General features: G+C 44.7%; 2 protein-coding genes across 3 annotated transcripts in view; one reads left to right on the top strand and one right to left on the bottom strand.

Annotated features, from left to right (window-relative positions):
- LOC311140873 (putative helicase mov-10-B.1) overlaps window positions 1–23,205 on the top strand; it is a 48,457-nt gene that overhangs the window by 14,103 nt on the left and 11,149 nt on the right. The window contains exons 6-20 of one of the 2 annotated variants that reach the window (XM_084176151.1): window positions 4,545–4,794; window positions 5,126–5,251; window positions 5,362–5,524; window positions 5,703–5,857; window positions 6,506–6,679; window positions 6,849–6,961; window positions 9,264–9,460; window positions 9,565–9,662; window positions 12,474–12,571; window positions 13,063–13,161; window positions 13,284–13,392; window positions 14,721–14,838; window positions 16,691–16,882; window positions 19,881–19,952; window positions 22,919–23,044. In XM_084176151.1, the coding sequence (XP_084032277.1) occupies window positions 4,545–4,794; window positions 5,126–5,251; window positions 5,362–5,524; window positions 5,703–5,857; window positions 6,506–6,679; window positions 6,849–6,961; window positions 9,264–9,460; window positions 9,565–9,662; window positions 12,474–12,571; window positions 13,063–13,161; window positions 13,284–13,392; window positions 14,721–14,838; window positions 16,691–16,882; window positions 19,881–19,952; window positions 22,919–23,044 (2,090 nt within the window). Of the gene's footprint in view, window positions 1–4,544; window positions 4,795–5,125; window positions 5,252–5,361; window positions 5,525–5,702; window positions 5,858–6,505; window positions 6,680–6,848; window positions 6,962–9,263; window positions 9,461–9,564; window positions 9,663–12,473; window positions 12,572–13,062; window positions 13,162–13,283; window positions 13,393–14,720; window positions 14,839–16,690; window positions 16,883–19,880; window positions 19,953–20,522; window positions 20,622–22,918; window positions 23,045–23,205 lie in introns of those variants that run through there. The other variant, XM_084176152.1, reaches the window with a different exon arrangement.
- On the bottom strand, window positions 623–2,157 carry LOC311139258 (uncharacterized protein; the record flags this gene model as incomplete). Its single annotated transcript, XM_084174149.1, has 3 exons — window positions 623–828; window positions 955–1,020; window positions 1,245–2,157. 3 exons carry the CDS (start codon window positions 2,155–2,157, stop codon window positions 623–625), a joined length of 1,185 nt encoding a protein of 394 aa, XP_084030275.1.

Raw genomic sequence — 23,205 nt, 5'->3', positions numbered from 1 at the left:
GATCAAGCCTTCAATGTTTTGTGATTATTGGTGTCGTAAAAATGTTTGCTAACGGTTTAGCAATTAGCAAGTTTGACATTTCATTTGAAATATTACTGTTATCTGCTTTTGATAAGCGGTTTAGCAAAAAAATACGTCCCGTATTATCTGTATACGGCCCCCAGTTATTGGGCACCTTACTATTTTGTTCAATTACAAGATATATCCGTTTAATTTTGTTGAAAAAAGAGACACCAACCACGTACCCGAAGTGTTTACTAGATAGTTGACTAGTTGGCTAGTCTTCAGGTAAAAAATAATTATTTGCCTGTCAACTTTTCATTGCGTAGCCCGGTGCGCCCTCTTGTGGATTCTTTAAAAAAAAATATTCACCAACATATTCAGTGTTGTAACCAAATGAAATATGAGTATTAATAATTTACATCAAATACACTTTAATTTCAGTTATGTGCATTAACATAAAACAATGAAAACACTGTTGGAGTTTGTGTTGCAGAGGTGCACTTGGAAAGTAAAGGAAGAAATACACAAGATGGGTTCAATAAATATATATATTATATTTTAGACATTTATTTTTTTGAACAAATAAATAATTTCATATGAACACAAACAAAACAAACAATTAAATCTCGACCTCCATCCCTATATTGTCACAAAAAACACAATAAAAATCCAGCTCCACCGCTACCTCTTGATCCCACTGCACACACCTGCAGTGGAACCAGTGCTGGCAAAAGTCACAGCACACCCATGGCACCTCGGATCTACACTCCTGAGAGGAGCTTGCAGGCGGATCACGCTCCCCGCAGCGAGCACAGCAGGTGGTGTCTCCTTTTATAAAAAATTAAATAATAATACAAATTGATTAATATGGTTTTGCAAAATGTAGAAGTTCTTCAACAACAATAGTAATTGATACAACTGAGAGAGCGAGAAAAACAGATTATGAAGTACCTGAGAGTGGTGCCATGGGTGGTGTGACAGATGTGACCGGTGTAGCTTTTCTCTTCCTTTTCTGTGCTGCAGTTTGAGAAAAAGTAGTGTTAGACAGAGCATGTTGCATGAAAACCCTTTTCAACTTTTTTACATCAATACCTCTGGAGGAAGCTGCAGAGGTTTTGGAGGAGGCGGAGATGACTTGAGGGCTGGTGTACTGTAATATATATATATATATATGTTTTACATTGCTGTTTTATAAAACAGATAACAAACAGTCATTTTTTAGTAATTTAACATGTGTTTACCTGTGGAGGTGGTGGTATTCAAATTGCAGGGGGCAGGGACACCAGACGAGGCTGCTATGGTGGTGTGACCAGGGGAGACGGAGGAGGCAGTTGGTCCAGAGGAGGCCGTGTTGGTGGTGACAGACATGGGGGGTGGTGTGCATTGGGGTGGTGGTGGACAAAACCGCCGACGATGGCTTGGAGGAGCTGGTGTTTGTAATGGTGGGGTTGAGGGGCCGACGATGGTGTGGCCGGGAGAGTAGGCATGTGGCCTTCTTCTGCAGCTGGGGACTCCGGCGGCTCCTACAGGTGTTGCACACTGGGAGGCACTGGCAGTGGTGATGCAGCTGTCAGGAGTGGTTCCAGCAGGGGGTCCAGCAGAGGCGATGGCGTCAATGGTCTCATCCATGGCAGCCCTCTCCTGTGCCCTCTGTGTTCTGAGGGCTGCCCGACGCTCTTTCTCCTCTGCCCCGGCCCTCTCCTTCTCACCCCTCTCCTGCCACTGACGCGTGTATTCCTCCCCGGTGAGGCATGTGGCGACCACAGGGAGTCTTCTGTATCGGTCCAGCCGATACTTCAGGACAGTAAGGATGTGCCCCAGGTCCTTCGCTATCAGCCCCCCCTCTATTAGGGGGTGCTCTTCTAGAGCTAGGGATAGGACTGGAGCAGCGGCTGGGACTGGGGCAGGGGCTGAGGGTCCTCCTGTGGTCGCTGGGGAGGAGGTGCTGATGGATGGCACAGTGCTGCTGGTTCCAGTAGATGCGGTGTTGGGACCCGGTAGGGTCCGAGACGGCATTAAACGGGACCCTTCAATGGCTGAAGGGTCAAAAGGGAAGAGGCCACACTTCTTAAACCCTTCCACCACATAGCGCATGTCCTTGCATCGCTGGTACGGGTAGCGGAATACTCTGGCAAATTCTGATTTGTTTACCATGTAGGAGTGGTCAAAATGGCTAAGGTCTCCAGCTACCTTGGAGAACTCAGCCTTTAAAGGGCCAAAGTATGCCACGTCCAGCGGCTGCAGGACATGGGTGCAGTGTGGTGGAAGACAAAGAAGTATAACCCCTTCCCTTAGTGCCACCGCGAGCACTTCCGGGTCCATGTGGCTCTTGTGCCCATCGAAGAAGAGAAGGAGAGGGTGCTCTTTCACTGCATACTTAATGAAGTGCTGAAACCACTTCCTGAACAGGTCCCCGTCAATGTAGCCACTGCTTGACCGTCCATACAAGGCTTGGGGGGGTCCTCCCAGTGTGTAGTGGCCACCGGGGAAACACTTGGGGTAGATGATAAACGGGGGGACGTCCTCCCCAGTTGCGTTGAAGCAGGCCAGCACTGTGATGTGCTCCTTGGTCCCCGGAGCCTGCTGGAACACGTGTTTTGCGCCCCGGGGAGCCAGCACTTTGTGCCTGCTCTGGTCGCTACGAAACCCAGACTCATCGCAGTTATAGATTTGTCTGGGTTTCTCCCTCAACCCACTCTCCTCCAAGTGCTTCTCATAAGAAGTGAAGAAGGTGTCCATCGTCGGACGTGTGGCACACTCAGCTCTCCCCCTATCCAGGGTGTCCGGCCTCCTCATGCTTAGGTTCTTGTGCCTCCTCCTGAACATTTCCCACCACCTCTTCCCCAGTGGTGGGATTGTTTCCCCTGGGTGCCGAAACCTACAATAGAATATATAATTGTCCATCCAAGGTGAAAATGTTTGTTTTGGCATCACCATACACATCCACATTTACATCACACACATTGAGAACAGTCAGTCCACCAATCTACATACATAAACACATAGAACACCAAATACCTGCGTATTTTGTCGGCGTATTTCATCAGCCTCTGTCTGGTGAAGGGGAACCCATGGCTGGCGCAGTAGATACAGTACTGCACCAGAGACTTTTCATCCTCTGGTGCAAGCAATGTGGGTGGTCCACTGCGACAACCATGGGTCACCCGGCCGCTCAGCCTGTCCGCCAGCGTCTGCCGAGGTACACCATGCACCTTGGTAGATAAGAAAAGAAAACTGTTACTAGCAGATAAAATTCACATACACATGGTAATCTCCTAAAAACAAAAGATGCCTAACCTTGGCAGCCTGGCGGATAGCCATCCCTGCCCCGCAGTCCTCCATGGCATGGAACATGTCCACCTCACTCCACTGCTTCCTCTTGACTTTCTCCATGCTGCAGTGGTAAATACATGTAGCTAAGTAACTTGGCATACTATACACATTTTAGAAAGATAACTCAATCTGAATATGTATAAACATTTACATTTCAAAGCTAAGGCATTGAAAGGTGATGAAAGTTTTCACAATAACTAAAAGTGTACCCATGTTTTTTGTTTGATGTTATCTGTAATGAAAATTTGTGTCCCAATTAGTGTAATATTGATGCATACATTGTACCATTTAACTAAATACTGCCTCTATGTAGCTGTTGTAAGATGAAACATAGCCAACAGTGATAGGTGTTGAAAAGTTCATGGTTCAAAGTTCCAAATACATCTTTGCAGATTGTGCAAGGACTCCAATTTTGATACGGTAAAGCTTGACAACATGCAGCTGTTTTCGTGATATGTATTATCTAACACTTACAATTTATTTCCTTTTTGCTTACTTAGCAGTTCTATCAACATTTAGCAACTAAGATAGCAACATTAGAAAATCCGTTAGCTATATTTCAGAGGTAAAAAGTTGGATATTAAATTAGGTGTGGTCTGTCGCGCAGTCGAATTTTACAATATGCAGCGTGTTCCACAAAATGTGTACATATAACTTTTTTGAAAACTCTCAAAACCTAACTTAACTTACATAAATTGCACTGAAAATCGGTGGTCAGCTAGCTAAAAGGGTGTCGTTAGTCACAAAACGTACCGTTATTTTTCAGTCCATTGAAATGTTGAGCTCGAGGTGATTCAGTCCTCCAACCGCTAGAGAGTGTCCGAGGTCAGGGGGTGTCTGATGTTTGGGGAAAATTAGCTACTATATATAGGCAGGCACACACGCAAAATCACCCGCAACAACCCTCTACAGCTCCAACCAGGCAAGAGTTACACAACCCAAATAGCTCCCTCAGCCTTCATTTTGGCGCCAACCCTTCAATGTTTACAGTTCTGTCGGGTCTAGACAGCTATAAGTGGTGAAGTTTCCACCATATTGCTAACACCTTACCGATCTACAAGCATTAAAGGGTTAGGGCCAAAAGAAGGCTCAGGGAGCCTGACACATGCTGGTGCACACACACACACACACACACACACTCTCTCTTCTAATGTTATTAACCCCCTCCCTCCCTCTCTTCTCCCCCTCCCTCTCTCTCTCCTCCCCAGGTGACCAGTATGAGGTGCAGCTCCAGTTCCGGTCCAGCCTCCTGGGTTTCTATCCAGCCACTCTGGTCTTTGAGTTTAAACCCTCCCTCTCCTCCTCTCCTGCCTTCCACCTGCTGCGGTTCATCGAGGCCCAGTATGTGACGGGGTTGGCCAGGGAGCTGGCCCCGACTGCGCCCTACCGACCTAGAGCTATCATCAGCGCTACAGCTTCTCTGCCTTACACTGTAGAGGACGGGGAACCACCTGAGAGGTAGGTAACACACACACCTGGTAACACACATCTGGCAGAACACACACACTTGATAAACACCTTATAGACCCTGAACCGTTACCTCTACAGCCTATCTGCTTTACAGGGAGAACCACCTGAGCGGTAACACACACCTGAGCAGACAGATACTTTTTTTTAAACCCTGACTCTCTCTCTCTCTCTCTCCCTGGTTCACCCTGGTCCACCACTAACACTCTTCTCCTCTCTCCGCCTCTCCCCATCAGTCTCTCAGCCAACAGCCCATAGCCCATGGTGCACCTCCAAGACGACTATGTTCCAGACCCTAACCCTAACGTGTGTGTGTGTTCAGTCTCTCAGCCAACAACCTGAAGCCCATGGTGCGTCTCCAGGACTACAAGGTTCCAGGATATGTCAGAGATCTGATCAAGTTCCTCAATGGATACTACTCCTCCTCTACTCCTTTACTGGATGCTCAGTGAGTACCTCCTCCTGTCTGTAGATCATCCTGCCGGTGTACAATATGGGTGTTGTGAATGTCTCTTCTCTCTACTTTCTCTCTCTCTCTTCCTCCCCCTCTTCCCCCAGGTCTGTCCTAGAGTCAGGTCTGAGTAGAGAGAATTACTCTAAACGGTTCCAGCTGCTGCTGTATCTGGAGGAGCTACAGATGGAGGTGGACATTAAGAGATACAACAAGCCCAACACTCCCATGGTCAGAGACAAGACCAACAAGAAACTACTGGTGCTAGAGGTACACACAAACACAGATGCACGCACACATGGTCAGAGACAAGACCAACAAGACTGGTGCTGCAGATCAGGACACACACACACACACACACACAAAAACAAACACTAGGAACGTAGCTCCTCCTCTACTAGATGGTGCAGGGTTTATCTCCAGCCCAGTGTGTTGTGTGCTCCTGCAGGTACCAGGTGTGTCAGAGAACCGTCCGTCTGTCCTGCGGGGCGACTCCTTCCTGGTGACGAGGTCAGATGACGCTAATAAGCGGGACGTGGTCAAATACCGTGGTTACGTCCACCGTGTGGAGCTGGACTCCGTCAAACTGGGATTCAACAGCAAGTAAGGACATGATTGGAGGAGGCTGCTTCCTGAAGGGATCTTATTAGTCAATAGCTCTCTCTATTCATGGTTACCATGGTTCTCTGGTTACATTCTGATTCTCTACTCTTTCTTCAAAAGTGTGCACTCGTTCACTCCACCTCATGCATTTAAAAGCATTGGATTAGTGCAAGCATGGCTGGAGGGAGTTTCCACCATATTCCTTACACCAGTTAATTCCTTTTACACTGCTACCCTGACCCCTCACACTAAATTATTACCTTGCTCTGTCGTTTGTTACAGACTTTAGTCTGAATCTGCCATCATTGAAAGTCGTTTGGGTGACGTCGTTTGCGGTGAAAACAAGGTCATCAGCGATTGGATCGTCTCTAACCAATCACAGTATCAAAGCCAATAACGTACTTCGAAAACGCAGCTTTACCCACGTGTGTTCTGGCTATGGCCCAACACATCAGTTTCTGGAACCAATCAGACAGCCCAAATGTGTTCACATTCAGTGAAGGGTCTAAAACATTCGTCTGTGGGCGTGGCATAGTGTTTGAACGGATTAAGGATTCTGAGTAGCCAGGCAAGTACACTTCGGGGGAGAAGGGCTGAGAATCGGAATGTAGCCTCTGTCTCTCTATCCCCCCAACCTTCCCCCTCCAGGTTGCTGTCCTCCTTCGTGGATGGTCTGAGGTTTGATGTGGAGTTCACAATGAACCGTCTGACCACTAGGCTTCAGCAGAGAGCAACAGAGCTGGCTGACAGACACAGCCTGGGGAACGTACTGTTCCCCTCTGGAGATCAAACTATCAAACTACCCAAAAAACAACCTCTCAAGTGAGCTCACACCACCCATCTGCCCGACCCACACTTCCTTTTTGACCTTTGACCACCGAGCCTTACACACTAACCCTTATCCAAAAACCCTGATATATAACCCCTCTCTCTCTCTCTCTCTCTCTCTCTATGTCCCTCTTTCTCTCTCTCCACCTCCCCCTCTCCCTAGGTTATATGACAAGGCTCTAGAGCAGAACCCAGAACAGTACACAGCAGTCCAGAACATCGTAGCTGGATCCTCCCGACCGGCTCCTTACCTGGTGTTTGGACCACCTGGGACAGGTAATATATGTTAGTGTGTGTGTGTGTGTGTGTGTGTGTGTGTGTGTTAACAGGGTGTTAACGAACTCAGTTAAAGTGTATGTTTTATTAGTCGTATGTTCGGAATACGCATGGTACTGCATATACATCGTCCAACGAAATGCTTACTTGCAGGTTCCTTCTCGACAATGCAACAAGAATAATAAAAGATAAGAATACGAACATAAAGTAAATGGCAGTAGAATAGAATAAACATTTTAGCATAAGTATAATACAGGAAGGCACAATTTATAGTCCAATATTTACATGTATATTGGGGATGGGGGGGGGGGGGCAAGTGTACTTATAAATTGAGCAGTAAAGTAAGAGTCTGGTAGCAGTAGTTGTGGTGTGTGTGTGTGCATGAGTGAGTGCATGTGTGCTAAGGTGCAGAGAATCCGAGCAGGTGGTCAGTCCAGTTCAAGTGTTCAGGAGTCTGATGGCTGCTGACAGTAAGGAAGAGAACAGCTCGTTTCTAGGATGTGTGGGGTCGTTGATGATGCTGCGTGCCTTCCTCAAGCACCGTTTTGATTAGATGTCCTGGATGGGTGGGAGCACAGTCCCAGTGATGTACTGGGCAGTCTTCACCACCCGCTGGAGGGCCTTGTGGATGGAGCAATTCCTGTACCAGGCCGTGATGCAACCGGTCAGACACCTTAGGAAGTAGAGACTCTTGACAAGAGTGGTGGTGCTGTCCATAACAAGACACCGGTGAACTTAAAATATGTGACTCTCTACTGCAGTCCAATTGATGTGGATCAGGGAATGTTCCCTCTTCTGCTTCCTGAAGTCAACTGACATTGAGGGAGAGGTTGTTGTCATGACACCACAATGTCAATTCACTTACCTCCTCCTATAGGCTGACTCATCGTTGTATTTGGTTATCAGGCCTACATCCGTGGTGTCGTCAGCGAACTTGATGATGGAGTTGGTGTCGTGCAAAGCCACGCAGTCGTGGGTGAACATGGAGTACAGTAGAGGACTGAGGGCACACCCGTGGGGCGGGCCCCTGGGTTAAGAGTCAGTGTGGAGGAGGTGTTGTTGCCAATCCTCACAGCCTGTGGTCTGCTCGTCAGGAAGTCCAGGATCCAGTTGCAGAGGGTGGTGTCCAGACCCAGGGCTCTGCGCTTGGTGTCGAGTTTGGAGGGAACAATAGTGTTGAATGCTGAACTGTAGTAAATTAACAGCATTCTCACATAGATGTTCCTCTTGTCCAGATTGATGTGTTACGGCCATGTGGGACGATGATGGTCTTCTTAAAGCAGGTGGGACTACAGCCTGGGACAGGGGCAGGTTGAGAAGATGCCCTCCAGCTGGTCAGCACACACTCTTGAGGACGCGACCAGGGATGCCATCTAGGCCGGCAGCTTTGTGAGGGATTCACTCTTTTGATAGTTTTCCTCATGTCAGCCTCAGAGACAGAAAGCACCTGGTCGTCCAGAGCAGCGAGGGTCTTCCTGGATGGCTCAGTGTTGTCTGCCTCGAAGCGAGCATAGAATGTGTTAAGCTCGTCTGGGAGGGAGGCTTCAGCGGGTACCGCCTAGCTGGATTTTCCTTTGTAGTCTGTGATGTCTGTAGTCCTTGCCACATGCGACGCGAGTCTGAGTTTTCGCACATCAATTCAAGTTTGAGTCTGTATTGTCTTTTTGCATCCCCGATTTGCAGAGCTCGTACCTGCTTGCCTTGTACGCGTCGCACGCCACCTCATCAGGGTTAATTCTACTTCAATGCTGCAGTACGGGCTCTCAGCATTGTACAGATATCTCCATTCATCCAGGGTTTTTGGTTGGGGTAAAGTAATAATTAACGCAAAAATAGCCATAAAAAAGCAAAGTCGAGCAGGAACCGGCAAGACGCGTGCCCTCCTCAGCATCGCCATCTTTTATACTGAACAGAAATATAAATGCAACAGACAAAGTGATTTCCTTCTATGAACTGTAATTCAGTAAATTCTTTGAAATGGTTGCATGTTGCGTTTATATTTTTGTTCAGTAGATTTTATTTTTGCCTTGTGGTTAGAGTGTCTGCCCTGAGATTGAAAAGTTGGGAGTTCGATCCCCGGCTTCCATACCAAAGAATGTAAATGGGACCCGATGCGTCTCTGCTTGGCACTCAGCATTAAGGATAGATTAAGGAGATAGTAAGACGCTGCGATAGACTAGCTTCCTGTCCAGGGGATGTAATTGTACATCAAGCTGCCTCACACTACAAAAACAGGAGACGGTCTCATGCCTTATGCGCAGTTCTGACTTACTTACGCTGTGTGTGTGTTTGTTCCCCCCAGGTAAGACTGTGACGGTGGTTGAAGCTATCAAACAGGTGCTGAAGACACAGGCCCACGCCCACATCCTGGCGTGTGCTCCGTCCAATAGCGCGGCAGACCTGCTGGCTCTGAAGCTTCTACAACACCTGGAACTCAGGAAGCTGTTCCGGATGTATGCCGCGTCCCGTAACCCTAATGATGTGCCCAATGAAATACGGGTATGTATGTATGTGTGTGTGTGTGTGTGTGTGTGTGTGTGTACATCAGTGTGAGGTTTGTATTCTGTGTGTGTAACACGTCTCTCGTGTGTGTGTCTCTACAGGCCTGCTGTAACCTGGATCAAGATTGCTTTGTGTTTCCCTGTAAAGAGGAACTGATGAAGTACAGCGTCATGGTCACCACCCTAATCACTGCCGGACGGTAAGGATAGCCACTAGCCGCTAACACCGGAGTTCCCCATAGACCAGTGGTAACCAACATTTTCTGAGTCAAGATCACTTTCGCAGTCAAAAAGCAAGCCAATATCTACTGTTCAGTTGTTTTTGTTTTTTTACATGACTTAAATGTAAGCCTATGCAACATTAACCTAATAAAAACAGTTCTGTAGGAGAATGAGCCTAATACTATCACAGCATATTGGCTACAGTGAGGGAAAAAAGTATTTGATCCCCTGCTGATTTTGTACGTTTGCCCACTGACAAAGACATGATCAGTCTATAATTTTAATGGTAGGTTTATTTGAACAGTGAGAGACAGAATAACAACAACAAAAATTCAGAAAAACGCACGTCAAAAATTTTATAAATTTATTTGTATTTTAATGAGGGAAATAAGTATTTGACCCCTCTGCAAAACATGACTTAGTACTTGGTGGCAAAACCCTTGTTGGCAATCACAGAGGTCAGACGTTTCTTGTAGTTGGCCACCAGGTTTGCACATATCTCAGGAGGGATTTTGTCCCACTCCTCTTTGCAGATCTTCTCCAAGTCATTAAGGTTTCGAGGCTGACGTTTGGCAACTCGAACCTTCCGCTCCCTCCACATATTTTCGATGGGATTATGGTCTGGACACTGGCTAGGCCACTCCAGGACCTTAATGTGCTTCTTCTTGAGCTACTCCTTTGTTGCCTTGGCCGTGTGTTTTGGGTCATTGTCATGCTGGAATACCCATCCACGACCCATTTTCAATGCCCTGGCTGAGGGAAGGAGGTACTCACCCAAGATTTGACGGTACATGGCCCCGTCCATCGTCCCTTTTGATGCGGTGAAGTTGTCCTGTCCCCTTAGCAGAAAAACACCCCCAAAGCATAATGTTTCCACCTCCATGTTTGACGGTGGGGATGGTGTTCTTGGGGTCATAGGCAGCATTCCTCCTCCTCCAAACACGGCGAGTTGAGTTGATGCCAAAGAGCTCGATTTTGGTCTCATCTGACCACAACACTTTCACCCAGTTCTCATCTGAATCATTCAGATGTTCATTGGCAAACTTCAGACGGCCCTGTATATGTGCTTTCTTGAGCAGGGGGACCTTGCGGGCGCTGCAGGATTTCAGTCCTTCACGGCGTAGTGTGTTACCAATTGTTTTCTTGGTGACTATGGTCCCAGCTGCCTTGAGATCATTGACAAGATCCTCCCGTGTAGTTCTGGGCTGATTCCTCACCGTTCTCATGATCATTGCAACTCCACGAGGTGAGATCTTGCATGGAGCCCCAGGCCGAGGGAGATTGACAGTTCTTTTGTGTTTCTTCCATTTGCGAATAATCGCACCAACTGTTGTCACCTTCTCACCAAGCTGCTTGGCGATTGTCTTGTAGTCCATTCCAGCCTTGTGTAGGTCTACAATCTTGTCCCTGACATCCTTGGAGAGCTCTTTGGTCTTGGCCATAGTGGAGAGTTTGGAATCTGATTGATTCCTTCTGTGGACAGGTGTCTTTTATACAGGTAACAAACTGAGATTATGAGCACTCCCTTTAAGAGTGTGCTCCTAATCTCAGCTCGTTACCTGTATAAAAGACACCTGGGAGCCAGAAGTCTTTCTGATTGAGAGGGGGTCAAATACTTATTTCCCTCATTTAAAATGCAAATCAATTTATAACATTTTTGACATGCGTTTTTCTGGATTTTGTTGTAATTCTGTCTCTCAAATAAACCTACCATTAAAATTATAGACTGATCATTTATTTGTCAGTGGGCAAACGTACAAAATCAGCAGGGGATCAAATACTTTTTTCCCTCACTGTACATGCTTGGCCTGCCATCATTTTTCTTCTCAGACCATATATACAGTATATATTTAAAAACTCAAGCTTTGATATCAAAATAGATCAGTTGTTGAATCACTTGCGAGGCACAGCTGAAGAAAAATGTAAATAATTTGCCTTTTTATTTTACTGGACTGATGGTACCTGCATCTGATGGTCAGTCTCAGCAGAGCGAAGGAGAGAGCAGCACAGTGTCTGCCTCTCACGGTCCCTGCTCTCTCCTTTCCTCCGGTGAGACTGGCCAGAGAGAGGGGACACGTCATCCACCTGATGGCGACACTTGAGTCGCAACGTTGTTCCTATGATCAGAAGAAGTGAAATATTCCTTGATATTAAAATAGACACAATGAGCTTCTAATAATAAAAATGCCTATCGCTACATCTTAGCTAATAATTAATTGCAGCTGCAGCACGAGTGGAAGTAGGGAGATGTGCATTTTATGTTTTTGTAAGTGTAGAATAAAAACGTAAACATGAACTCACTCATAAAAACAGCAGCTCTTTGCTGTATTCTTTTGATAGTTTCTCATTGGCCATGGTTTTAAACGTTATGAAATCTCGACTAGGCTAGTATCAGACTGTGCTGTGGGGTCATGGAAGATGTACTAGGCATTGTGATTTGAGCTGTCCGATTGGCCAGCGCAGTAGGCGCACTTGATTTAGCCACAGCTCCTGGTCCGCCGGGTAGGCAGAATTTGTTCCTTCAGACAAATTAAATGGTTCAACATGGGAACACTTTGGCTACCCGGCGCGCAGGGCTTCTGAATCAAGTGCACCTACTGCCAAAAGCGCAAGACGAATTAAAAAAGAAAAATGTTTGTTGATCGACTAGGAGTGCCTGAAGATCGCGATCGACCGGTTGGTGACTACTGCCATAGAAGGATGCTAATACTAGGAATCCCCATAGCGAGATACTAATGCTAAGCTAACTTTTGTCCTCCGTCTGTCTCGTGTATGTGTGTGTTCTCCAGGTTGGTGACAGGTGGTGTTCCTCTGGGTCATTTCAGTCACGTGTTTGTCGACGAGGCAGGACACGCTGTTGAAACAGAGACCATCATACCACTGGCTGGTGAGAGAGGGATGGATGAAGAGAAGGAGGGGGGAGGGGAGACAATGGCCGTGTTATAAACTGGGTGGTTCGAGCCCTAAATGCTGATAGGTTGAAAGCTGTGGTATATCAGACCGTATACCACAGGTATGACAAAACATTTATTTTTACTGTTCTAATTGCATTGGTAACCAGTTTATAATAGCAATAAGGCACCTCTGGGTTTGCGGTATATGGCCAATATACCACGGCTAATGGCTGTATCCAGGCACTCCGCATTGTCGTGCATAAGAACAGCCCTTAACCGTGGCATATTGGCCATATACCACACCCCCTCATGCCTTATTGCTTAAATGTATCATGGGTCAATTGTGACTGACGGACTGATTGACAAATAATAGTGAGTAGTTATTTATGATGGAAGGTGATTTGTAATCAGTCAGTCGGCAGTCACCTGCACTGTGTCGGCTGCAATGTCGAACAAGCCCAATAATTTAACTGTGTGCGTGTAGGGCTGCTCCAACCAGAGACGGGTCAGGTGGTTCTGGCTGGAGACCCTAAACAGCTGGGACCCATCCTCAGGTCTCCTCTGGCTCTGAAACACGGCATGGGTCAGTTCTTCTTCTTCTTCCTCTTCTTCCTCTCCCTTACTCCTTGAAAATCCTTTGACATAGAAGAGCAGATGGTAGAGGCCGCTATGATTCTGAGGACATTCTTTCCCCTTCTCTTTTAGGTGTGTCTCTGTTGGAGAGGCTGATGAAGGGTGTGAGTCTGTATCAGAAGGAGGAGGAGACAGGAGCGTTCAACAACTGCTACGTCACCAAACTACTGAGAAACTATAGGTATGTAAGCTCTCCAGATCAGGCTGGTTTAATGAGGCTAGCACGAGCACTTTGGGAGAAAAGGATGAGTGTTGGAACTAGGGAGGCAAATTTCGGTCAATTTTGCTGCAGACTAACCAACCCTCATTAACCTGTCAACAAATGGTTAAATTTTTTCCAAACAAGTAAAATGACGTGACCAACAGAAAATAATATGTGTGCATACTAGGAACTTAAATTGTTCATTAAGAGCTTAATGGCAACATGCAATAATAGCAAGCCTATTATCTAACAGTCAAAAGGCTATAGCCTATTATTGAACATGCAACTCCTGTAATGAAGCAGCAAAAAAAACGTCCTTTTCAAACGTTTGCCAAAAGGGAATTTGGGGGAAAACACTGCACTAAACAGCACACCTAATGCGAGCGGTTCCATATGTGACAGATGAAAATCTCCATTCAAAACTTAGAAAGAGGGGGAATCTAATAGCAACAACTAGAATGTGTTGCTAATATGACTAGGATTGTGCCTTTGGCTTCTGGACAATGTTAATATATGAAGACCAATAGAGTACGAGTCATAATACCCATACAACCTAGCAGTCAAACAAGGAAATGGTTCCAATCATTTTTCCACCATTCATTTCTCCCATAGGGGATTTTAGAAACACTTAAAATAAGGGCTGTGTTTAGTGTAGGCTTACCCTGGCGTGACGTTTTGATAACCGTGTAAATCTCTCTAGGACAAGGTGACTTCTCAATATATTCGCCTGTATTTACCCTCCAAAATAAAATGCTAATTAGCTGCTAATGTGGCTATCATAAAGAACTACAAATGCCATGATGATCTGTACGAGACTGCCGAATCGAGGCAAAGATAAGAATCTCTGGATGAACTATCTAATGTTATTACCTATACACTTGAATGGCAAATGGGAAGAAAGCTTTAATTACGAGTTGAGATTGAGAAATAAAAATAGCAATTTGTTATCGTGGCCATCAGCACAGTTTTTAACATGCGATTGCATTTGGAATTATTTGTTGCGCAATGACTGTGCTTACAAAAGGACAATTCACTCCAGTACAAGCGTTTTGAGTAGCTGCTATCGCGCTGTCTGACAGGTGATAGGCTATTCCGCTCCTCAAATTAGGTTCTGTATGCTGTGCACGTGATAAGATACATGACGACTAATAAAATACACACATGCCAATTGAATTATGCTAATTAACCTATAGACCGATAAGTATGACCAGTCAAATATATTTTTGTGGGTTAACCGTTAGCATCCCTAATTGAAACTCAGTGTGTTTCCTTTCATTCTCTTCCCTTCCCTTCCCCTCCCTCCCCAGGTCTCATCCCTCTATCCTGAAGGTGCCTAACGAGTTGTTCTATGAGGAGGAGCTGCAGGTGTTTGCTAACGAGATGATCCGGAACTCCTACTGCACCTGGGAACACCTGCCTCAGAAGGTACACACACACTGTATACACACTACACAGACAAACACACACACACGTGCGCTGAGGTCTCAGCGTAAAGCCCAACACCATTTAAACCACTAGGAGCACCATCGAGGACCACTTTGTAAATGAGTGTTTTAATTAATGCTTTCATGTGTCATCCTCTGGGATGAAATGCACATCTTGTGGTCCAAAATAAGACTTGATTAAATTTAATTAATCTTAATAGCCTGCAAAGCATTGGTTTACAGTGGGGGAAAAACGTATTTAGTCAGCCACCAATTGTGCAAGTTCTCCCACTTAAAAAGATGAGAGAGGCCTGTAATTTTCATCATAGGTACACGTCAACTATGACAGACAAATTGAGAAAAGAAAATCCAGAAAACCACATTGTAGGATTTTTTAATGAATTTATTTGCAAATTATGGTGGAAAATAAGTATTTGGTCAATAACAAAAGTTTCTCAATACTTTGTTATATACCCTTTGTTGGCAATGACACAGGTCAAACGTTTTCTGTAAGTCTTCACAAGGTTTTCACACACTGTTGCTGGTATTTTGGCCCATTCCTCCATGCAGATCTCCTCTAGAGCAGTGATGTTTTGGGGCTGTCGCTGGGCAACACGGACTTTCAACTCCCTCCAAAGATTTTCTATGGGGTTGAGATCTGGAGACTGGCTAGGCCACTCCAGGACCTTGAAATGCTTCTTACGAAGCCACTCCTTCATTGCCCGGGCGGTGTGTTTGGGATCATTGTCATGCTGAAAGACCCAGCCACGTTTCATCTTCAATGCCCTTGCTGATGGAAGGAGGTTTTCACTCAAAATCTCACGATACATGGCCCCATTCATTCTTTCCTTTACACGGATCAGTCGTCTTGGTCCCTTTGCAGAAAAACAGCCCCAAAGCATGATGTTTCTACCCCCATGCTTCACAGTAGGTATGGTGTTCTTTGGATGCAACTCAGCATTCTTTGTCCTCCAAACACGACGAGTTGAGTTTTTACCAAAAAGTTCTATTTTGGTTTCATCTGACCATATGACATTCTCCCAATCCTCTTCTGGATCATCCAAATGCACTCTAGCAAACTTCAGACGGGCCTGGACATGTACTGGCTTAAGCAGGGGGACATGTCTGGCACTGCAGGATTTGAGTCCCTGGCGGTGTAGTGTGTTACTGATGGTAGGCTTTGTTACTTTGGTCCCAGCTCTCTGCAGGTCATTCACTAGGTCCCCCCGTGTGGTTCTGGGATTTTTGCTCACCGTTCTTGTGATCATTTTGACCCCACGGGGTGAGATCTTGCGTGGAGCCCCAGATCGAGGGAGATTATCAGTGGTCTTGTATGTCTTCCATTTCCTAATAATTGCTCCCACAGTTGATTTCTTCAAACCAAGCTGCTTACATATTGCAGATTCAGTCTTCCCAGCCTGGTGCAGGTCTACAAGTTTGTTTCTGGTGTCCTTTGACAGCTCTTTGGTCTTGGCCATAGTGGAGTTTGGAGTGTGACTGTTTGAGGTTGTGAACAGGTGTCTTTTTTTATACTGATAACAAGTTCAAACAGGTGCCATTAATACAGGTAACGAGTGGAGGACAGAGGAGCCTCTTAAAGAAGAAGTTACAGGTCTGTGAGAGCCAGAAATCTGGCTTGTTTGTAGGTGACCAAATACTTATTTTCCACCATAATTTGGAAATAAATTCATTAAAAATCCTACAATGTGATTTTCTGGATTTTTTTTCTCAATTTGTCTGTCATAGTTGACGTGTACCTATGATGAAAATTACAGGCCTCTCATCTTTTTAAGTGGGAGAACTTGCACAATTGGTGGCTGACTAAATACTTTTTTTCCCCACTGTACCTCCAGAATTTCCCGGTGGTGTTCCATGGTGTAGCTGGTCGTGATGAGCGAGAGGACACCAGTCCATCTTTCTTTAACGTGGCGGAGGTCGAGGTGCTGATGGACTACCTCAAGAAGCTGCTGCAGGGGCAGGGCAAGAGGGGCCTCGCCACAATCTCACCCAAAGACATCGGCATCATCGCCCCCTATAGGAAACAGGTGGGAATGCACCCTACAGGATATAATATGTACTGAACAAAAACAAAAACGAAACATGCAACAATTTCAAAGGTTTTACTGAGTTACGGTTTATATAAGGAAATCAGTCAATTTAAATAAATTAATTAGGCCCTAATCTATGGATTTTACATGACTGGGAATACAGATATGCATCTGTTGGTCACAGATAACTTTAAAAAAGGTAGGGTTGTAGATCAGAAAACCAGTCAGTATCTGGTGTGACCACCATTTGCCTCATGCAGCGAGACACATCTCCTTCACATAGAGTTGATCAGGCTGTTGATTGTGGCCTGTGGAATGTTGTCCCACTCCTCTTCAATGGCTGTGCGAAGTTGCTGGATATTGGCGTGAATTGGAACACAATGTCGTACACGTCGATCCAGAGCATCCCAAACATGCTCAATGGGTGACATGTTTGGTGAGTATGAAGGCCATGGAAGAACTGGGACATTTTCAGCTTCCAGGAATTGTGTACATACTGTATCCTTGCGACAGGGGCCGTGCATTATCATGCTGAAACATGAGGTGATGGCGGCGGATGAATGGCATGACAATGGGCTTCAGGATCTCGTCACAGTATCTTTGTGCATTCAAATTGCCATCGATAAAATGTAATTGTGTTCGTAGTCCATAGCTTAGCCTGCCCATACCATAACCCCACCGTCACAATGGGGCACTCTGTTTACAATGTTGACATTAGCAAACCGCTCGCCCACTTGACGCCATACACTTGGTCTGTGGTTGTACTGCCAAATTCTCTAAAATGACGTTTGAGGCGGCTTATGGTAGAGAAATTAACATTACATTATCTGGCAACAGCTCTGGTGGACATTCCTGCAGTCAGCATGCCAATTGCACGCTCCCTCAACTTGAGACATCTGTGGCTTTGTGTTGTGTGACAAAACTGCACATTTTAGAGTGGCCTTTTATTGTCCCAGCACAAGGTGCACCTGTGTAATGATCATGCTGTTTAATCAGCTTCTTGATATACCAGACCTGACAGGTTGATGAATTATCTTGGTAAATGATAAATTTACATTTACATTTTAGTCATTTAGCAGACGCTCTTATCCAGAGCGACTTACAGGAGCAATTAGGGTTAAGTGCCTTGCTCAAGGGCACATCGACAGATTTTTCACCTAGTTGGCTCGGGGATTAGAACCAGCGACCTTTCGGTTACTGGCACAACGCTCTTAACCACTAAGCTACCTGCCGCCCCATAAATGCTCACTAACAGGGATGTAAACACAATTGTGCACAAAATCTGAGAGAAATACGCTTTTTGTGCATATGGAACATTTCTGGGATTTTTTATTTCAGCTCATGAAACATGGGAACAAGACATTGTTGCATTTATTTTTGTTCAGTACAAATACAGTTGAAGTCGGAAGTTTACATACACTTAGGTTGGAGTCATTAACTCGTTTTTCAACCACTCCACATATTTCTTGTTAACAAACTATAGTTTTGGCAAGTCGGTTAGGACATCTACTTTGTGCATGCCACAAGTCATTTTTCCAACAATTGTTTACAGACAGATTATTTCACTTACAACTCACTGAAATCACAATTCCAGTGGGTCAGAAGCTTACAAATGGGTCTTGCAAATGGACAATGACCCCAAGCATACTTCCAAAGTTATGGCAAAATGGCTTAAGGACAACAAAGTCAAGGTATTGGAGTGGACATCAAAGCCCTGACCTCAATCCTATAGAACATTTGTGGGCAGAACTGAAAAAGCATGTGCGAGCAAGGAGGCCTACAAACCTGACTCAGTTACACCAGCTCTGTCAGGAGGAATGGGCCAAAATTCACCCAACTTATTGTGGGAAGCTTGTGGAAGGCTACCCGGAACGTTTGACCCAAGTTAAACAATTTAAAGGCAATACTACCAAATACTAATTGAGTGCATGTAAACTTCTGACCCACTGGGAATGTGATGAAAGAAATAAAAGCTGAAATATAATAATAGTAGAGAGAATTATTTGACATTTCACATTCTTAAAATAAAGTGGTGATCCTAACTGACCTAAGACAGATACTTTTTACTAGGATTAAATGTCAGGAATTGTGAAAAACTGTGTTTAAATGTATTTGGCTAAGGTGTATGTAAACTTCCGACTTCAACTTTAACTCTAACCCTATAGGACCAACAGCCTAACCCTATATAATGTATATAACCCTAACCATATAGAGGGCCTGGTCACCATATGACCCAGCGACATCTGCATCATCGCAACCTATAGAATACAGGTGGGAACCCACCCTATAGGATAAAAAATATATATATATATATATATACACACACACACACACACACACACACACACACACACACAACTGGTCCAATGTTTTAGAACACCTACTCATTCAAGGGTTTTTCTTTATGTTTACTATTTTCTACATTGTAGATAATAGTGAAGACATCAAAACTATGAAATAACACATATGGAATCATTTAGTAACCAAAAAAGTGTTAAACATATCAAAATATATTTTATATATGAGATTCTTCAAAGTAGCCACCCTTTGCCTTGACAGCTTTGCACACTCTTGGCATTCTTTCAACCAGCTTCATGAGGAATGCTTTTCCAACAGTCTTGAAGGAGTTCCCAGATATGCTGAGCACTTGTTGGCTGCTTTTCCTTCACTCTGCCGTCCAACTCATCCCAAACCATCTCAATTGGGTTGAGGTCGGGTGATTGTGGAAGCGAGGTCATCTGATGCAGCACCATCACTCTCCTTCTTGGTCAAATAGCCCTTACACAGCCTGTAGGTGTTTTGGGTCATTGTCCTGTTGAAAAACAAATGATAGTCCCACTAAGCGCAAACCAGATGGGATGGCGTATCGCTGCAGAATGCTGTGGTAGCCATGCTGGTTAAGTGTGCCTTGAATTCTAAATAAATCACAGACATTGTCACCAGCGAAGCACCCCCACACTATCGTAGCTCATATAGTGTTTGTATCTGTGTGAAGGTGGAGAAGATCCGTAAAGCCTTGAAGACGCTGGAGAAAGACTTCAAATCTACCAGCATCAAAGACCTGAAGGTATGGAGACATTACTAAATCAATCAATCTCTGTGTCTGTCTGTCTCTCTGTGTCTGGTCTGTCTCTGTCGCTGCAATTCCACGGTAACAGAGTGATGCTGAGACTTAGATTTTTCACTTTAAAATGTATGCCAAACAAAAACCAATGATTGCAAAGTTAAACAAACCACATTTACTTGTTTGGTAACAGAATGACGGCACCAACAGCACAAACCGTAATTCTGTTTTTCAAGTAAATGTGTTTTTCTACAATTTTCTGTGGAAATTGTTACAAGTAGTCCTTGTGCTAGAGATGTATGTTTAACTTGGCAATCATTGGTTTTTGTTTGACATACATTTTAAAGTGAAAGATCTGAGTCTTAAGCATCACTCTGTTACTGTGGAATTGTCCCTATCTCTTTCTCTCTCTTCTCACTACTGAATCTCTGTCAATCTGTTATCTTTAACCCTTTACACTTGTGGTAATAGGCCTATATTGATATGAGAAGTATATGCATACCCCCCACCAGGTCTCTGATCACTACTTTGTTTCCTTTTCTGTCTCCCTCTCCCCCAACCCTACCCACTCAGCCCCTACCCAGATGTTAATGCACTGTCGCTCTCTCTCTCCCACTACTCTCTCCTCTTCTATCCTATCATCTCTCCCTTCTGCTAAATCTCCCTCCTGTCTCCTGATTCTGCCTCTTCGACCCTACTCTCCTCCCTTTCCGCATCCGATGACACTGTCCCCTTTCCTCCCGTCCGGCTCGACCTATGACACTGTCCCCTTTCCGGCTCGACCCTCCCTTCCTGCTCCATGGCAGAGTGACTCATTGCATGCTTACAGAACAGGGCTGGGGAAGCTGAGCGAAAATGGAGGGAAACGAAATATCCGGAGGACCTATCATCCTTTCACTCCCTCCTCTATACCTTCTCTTCCTCTGTATCCGCTGCTAAAGCCACTTTCTATCACTCTAAATTTCAAGCTTCTGCCTCTAACCCTAGGAAACTATTTTCCACCTTCTCCCTCCTTAATCCTCCACCCCTCCTCCCTCTCTGCAGATGACATCATCAACCACTTTGAAAAGAAGGTTGATGACATCTGCCTCTCATTCACTCAGCATATTGAGTCCACTGGTCCCACTCACACAGAACTACCCTATGCCTTGACCTCTTTCTCCCGTCTCTCTCCAGAGGAAATGCTACGACTAGTGAGGTCGACAGTTTCCCCTTGAAGCTAGGACAGCAGAGTCCCTGCCCATCTTCTGAAAACACCTGAAACCCTACCTCTTCAGAGATTCTTAAATAATCCCACAGCACACCTTCTCACACCCCCTCCCGCCTCCCCACACCCTAACACTCACACTTTACTTTTTTCCCCCTTACTAGCTCTGACTTTGCTGATAGTTACTTTATTGAGGAAAAATGTACTTACTATGACTGATATGTGGTTGTCCCACATAGCTATTTTAAGATGAATGCAATAACTGTAAGTCGCTCTCGATAAGAGTGTCTGCTAAATGAGTAAAATGTAAATGTAAAATATAGCAATTGAAAGGGAACACTTTGGAGATTATGGGGAAATTATAAGACCAAAGGTGAGGACAGTTCACCTGACACAAGACTGAATCCAAAAATTACACTGTTGATTTTATGTGCAATTTATATTTAATGTACTTTTCGCAGCATTTGTCAAACAAATTCCCAAAAAAATTTCTGGATACATTCAGTAACATATTAAGAATATTCATGGGAAAATCTGGGGTAGGTGCAACATGAGACAAAAAAATTACAAGGGTTTGAATAAGAGGTGTAACTGGTGTCTTCAAGTGGCCACACCTCTCCAAAGTGTGGACAGTTACTAAATAATTTCAATGCACTTTTATAATCCAAGGAAAGAGCCTTCAACTATTAGGTGCTTTTTTGAGCTCTCCTAGCTGTGCCGTTGAGGAACTGAAGCAAGCACACTTGTATTTTTTGGTTTGGAATACAACCCTGCAACCCCATCATCACACAATTACTGTTGTTTACGCAATCCAAAAACGGTCCATTCATAAATCGCAATCTGGGTAGGAGGTCATCATTTGAAAGCTTATTCTATTGCCAACATGACTAGCTAAATTATAAAATACCATCTTACAGTGCTAGGCTTTCACAAGGCACTTCAGAGAAACAGATATGAATTTTGGTGCGCTTAGAATGGATTCATGAGTGCATTCAGGCGCGTGTTCCGCTGCAAATTTTCTTCACAATAGGACAAATGACGTCATGTCATCCTTATAACTGTAAATCAAACATAGCGATCCTAAATGTTGATTCTGTAGATTACATGAGTTTTATAAATATGGAAATGTGAAGTGCACATTTGGACTCACGGGTGTGTGGTTTGCTTGTTTGACATCAAAGTGGTGTTTATTATCGTCGTCAACGTCTCATCTTTCAGAACATATCAAGTCCTCTTGAATTACAGCATTCCCCTTTCTCAGACAACAAAACATTAGGGGGCGGGATTGGGGCATCTTGTGCTTGGTGCTCACATTTAAAGCGTCTGTCAGTTGAATCCCATACAGCGCTGTGAAGCGGAGACCCTGAACTCTGACGTAATGTATCACATGTTACTGTACAGCCACTGTGTTCCAATTTAGGTGCTTAATTTAGGCGCTTATCAGTGACTTAGTCTGCCATTTTCAACCCGTTGTGAGTGTAAAGGGCTACAGATATTTGCGGTGGCTAATCAACGGTAAATAAGTGAATTGTTTCACCCCACAGTTAGCCAGCATATTTAACTAGCAGCTAAAATTGTTAACAAACTGTAAACCATCTCCCCTACACTCTTCTACTAGCTACAGTAGCACTGCCATGTCAATAACATGTCTCCAGTTGTTTACATTTAGCTATTGTGATGCACCTTCCATGCTTATTGTGAGGCATGTGTGTGCGGGGCTGTGTTCGGAGCTAAACTGTGTGTGTGTGTGTCTGTCTGTCAGGTGGGATCAGTGGAGGAGTTCCAGGGTCAGGAGAGGAGGGTGATACTGGTCTCAACGGTCCGCAGTAGCGCCAAGTACGTCCAGACAGACCAACACTTCAGCCTCGGCTTCGTCAAAAATGAGAAGGTACACATACCTCATTCAAGGGTTTTTCTTTATTTTTACTATTTTTTACATTGTAGAACAATAGTGAAGACATCAAAACTATGAAATAACACATATGGAATCATGCAGTATAAAAAAGTGTTAAACAAATCAGAATATATTTGAGATTTGAGATTCTTCAA

Source organism: Coregonus lavaretus, assembly GCF_964263955.1.
Source record: "Coregonus lavaretus genome assembly, chromosome: 13".
Taxonomy (NCBI): Eukaryota; Metazoa; Chordata; class Actinopteri; order Salmoniformes; family Salmonidae; genus Coregonus; species Coregonus lavaretus.
The sequence above is the reverse complement of the archived record's forward strand: the minus strand, read 5'-3'. Positions and strand labels throughout refer to the sequence as shown.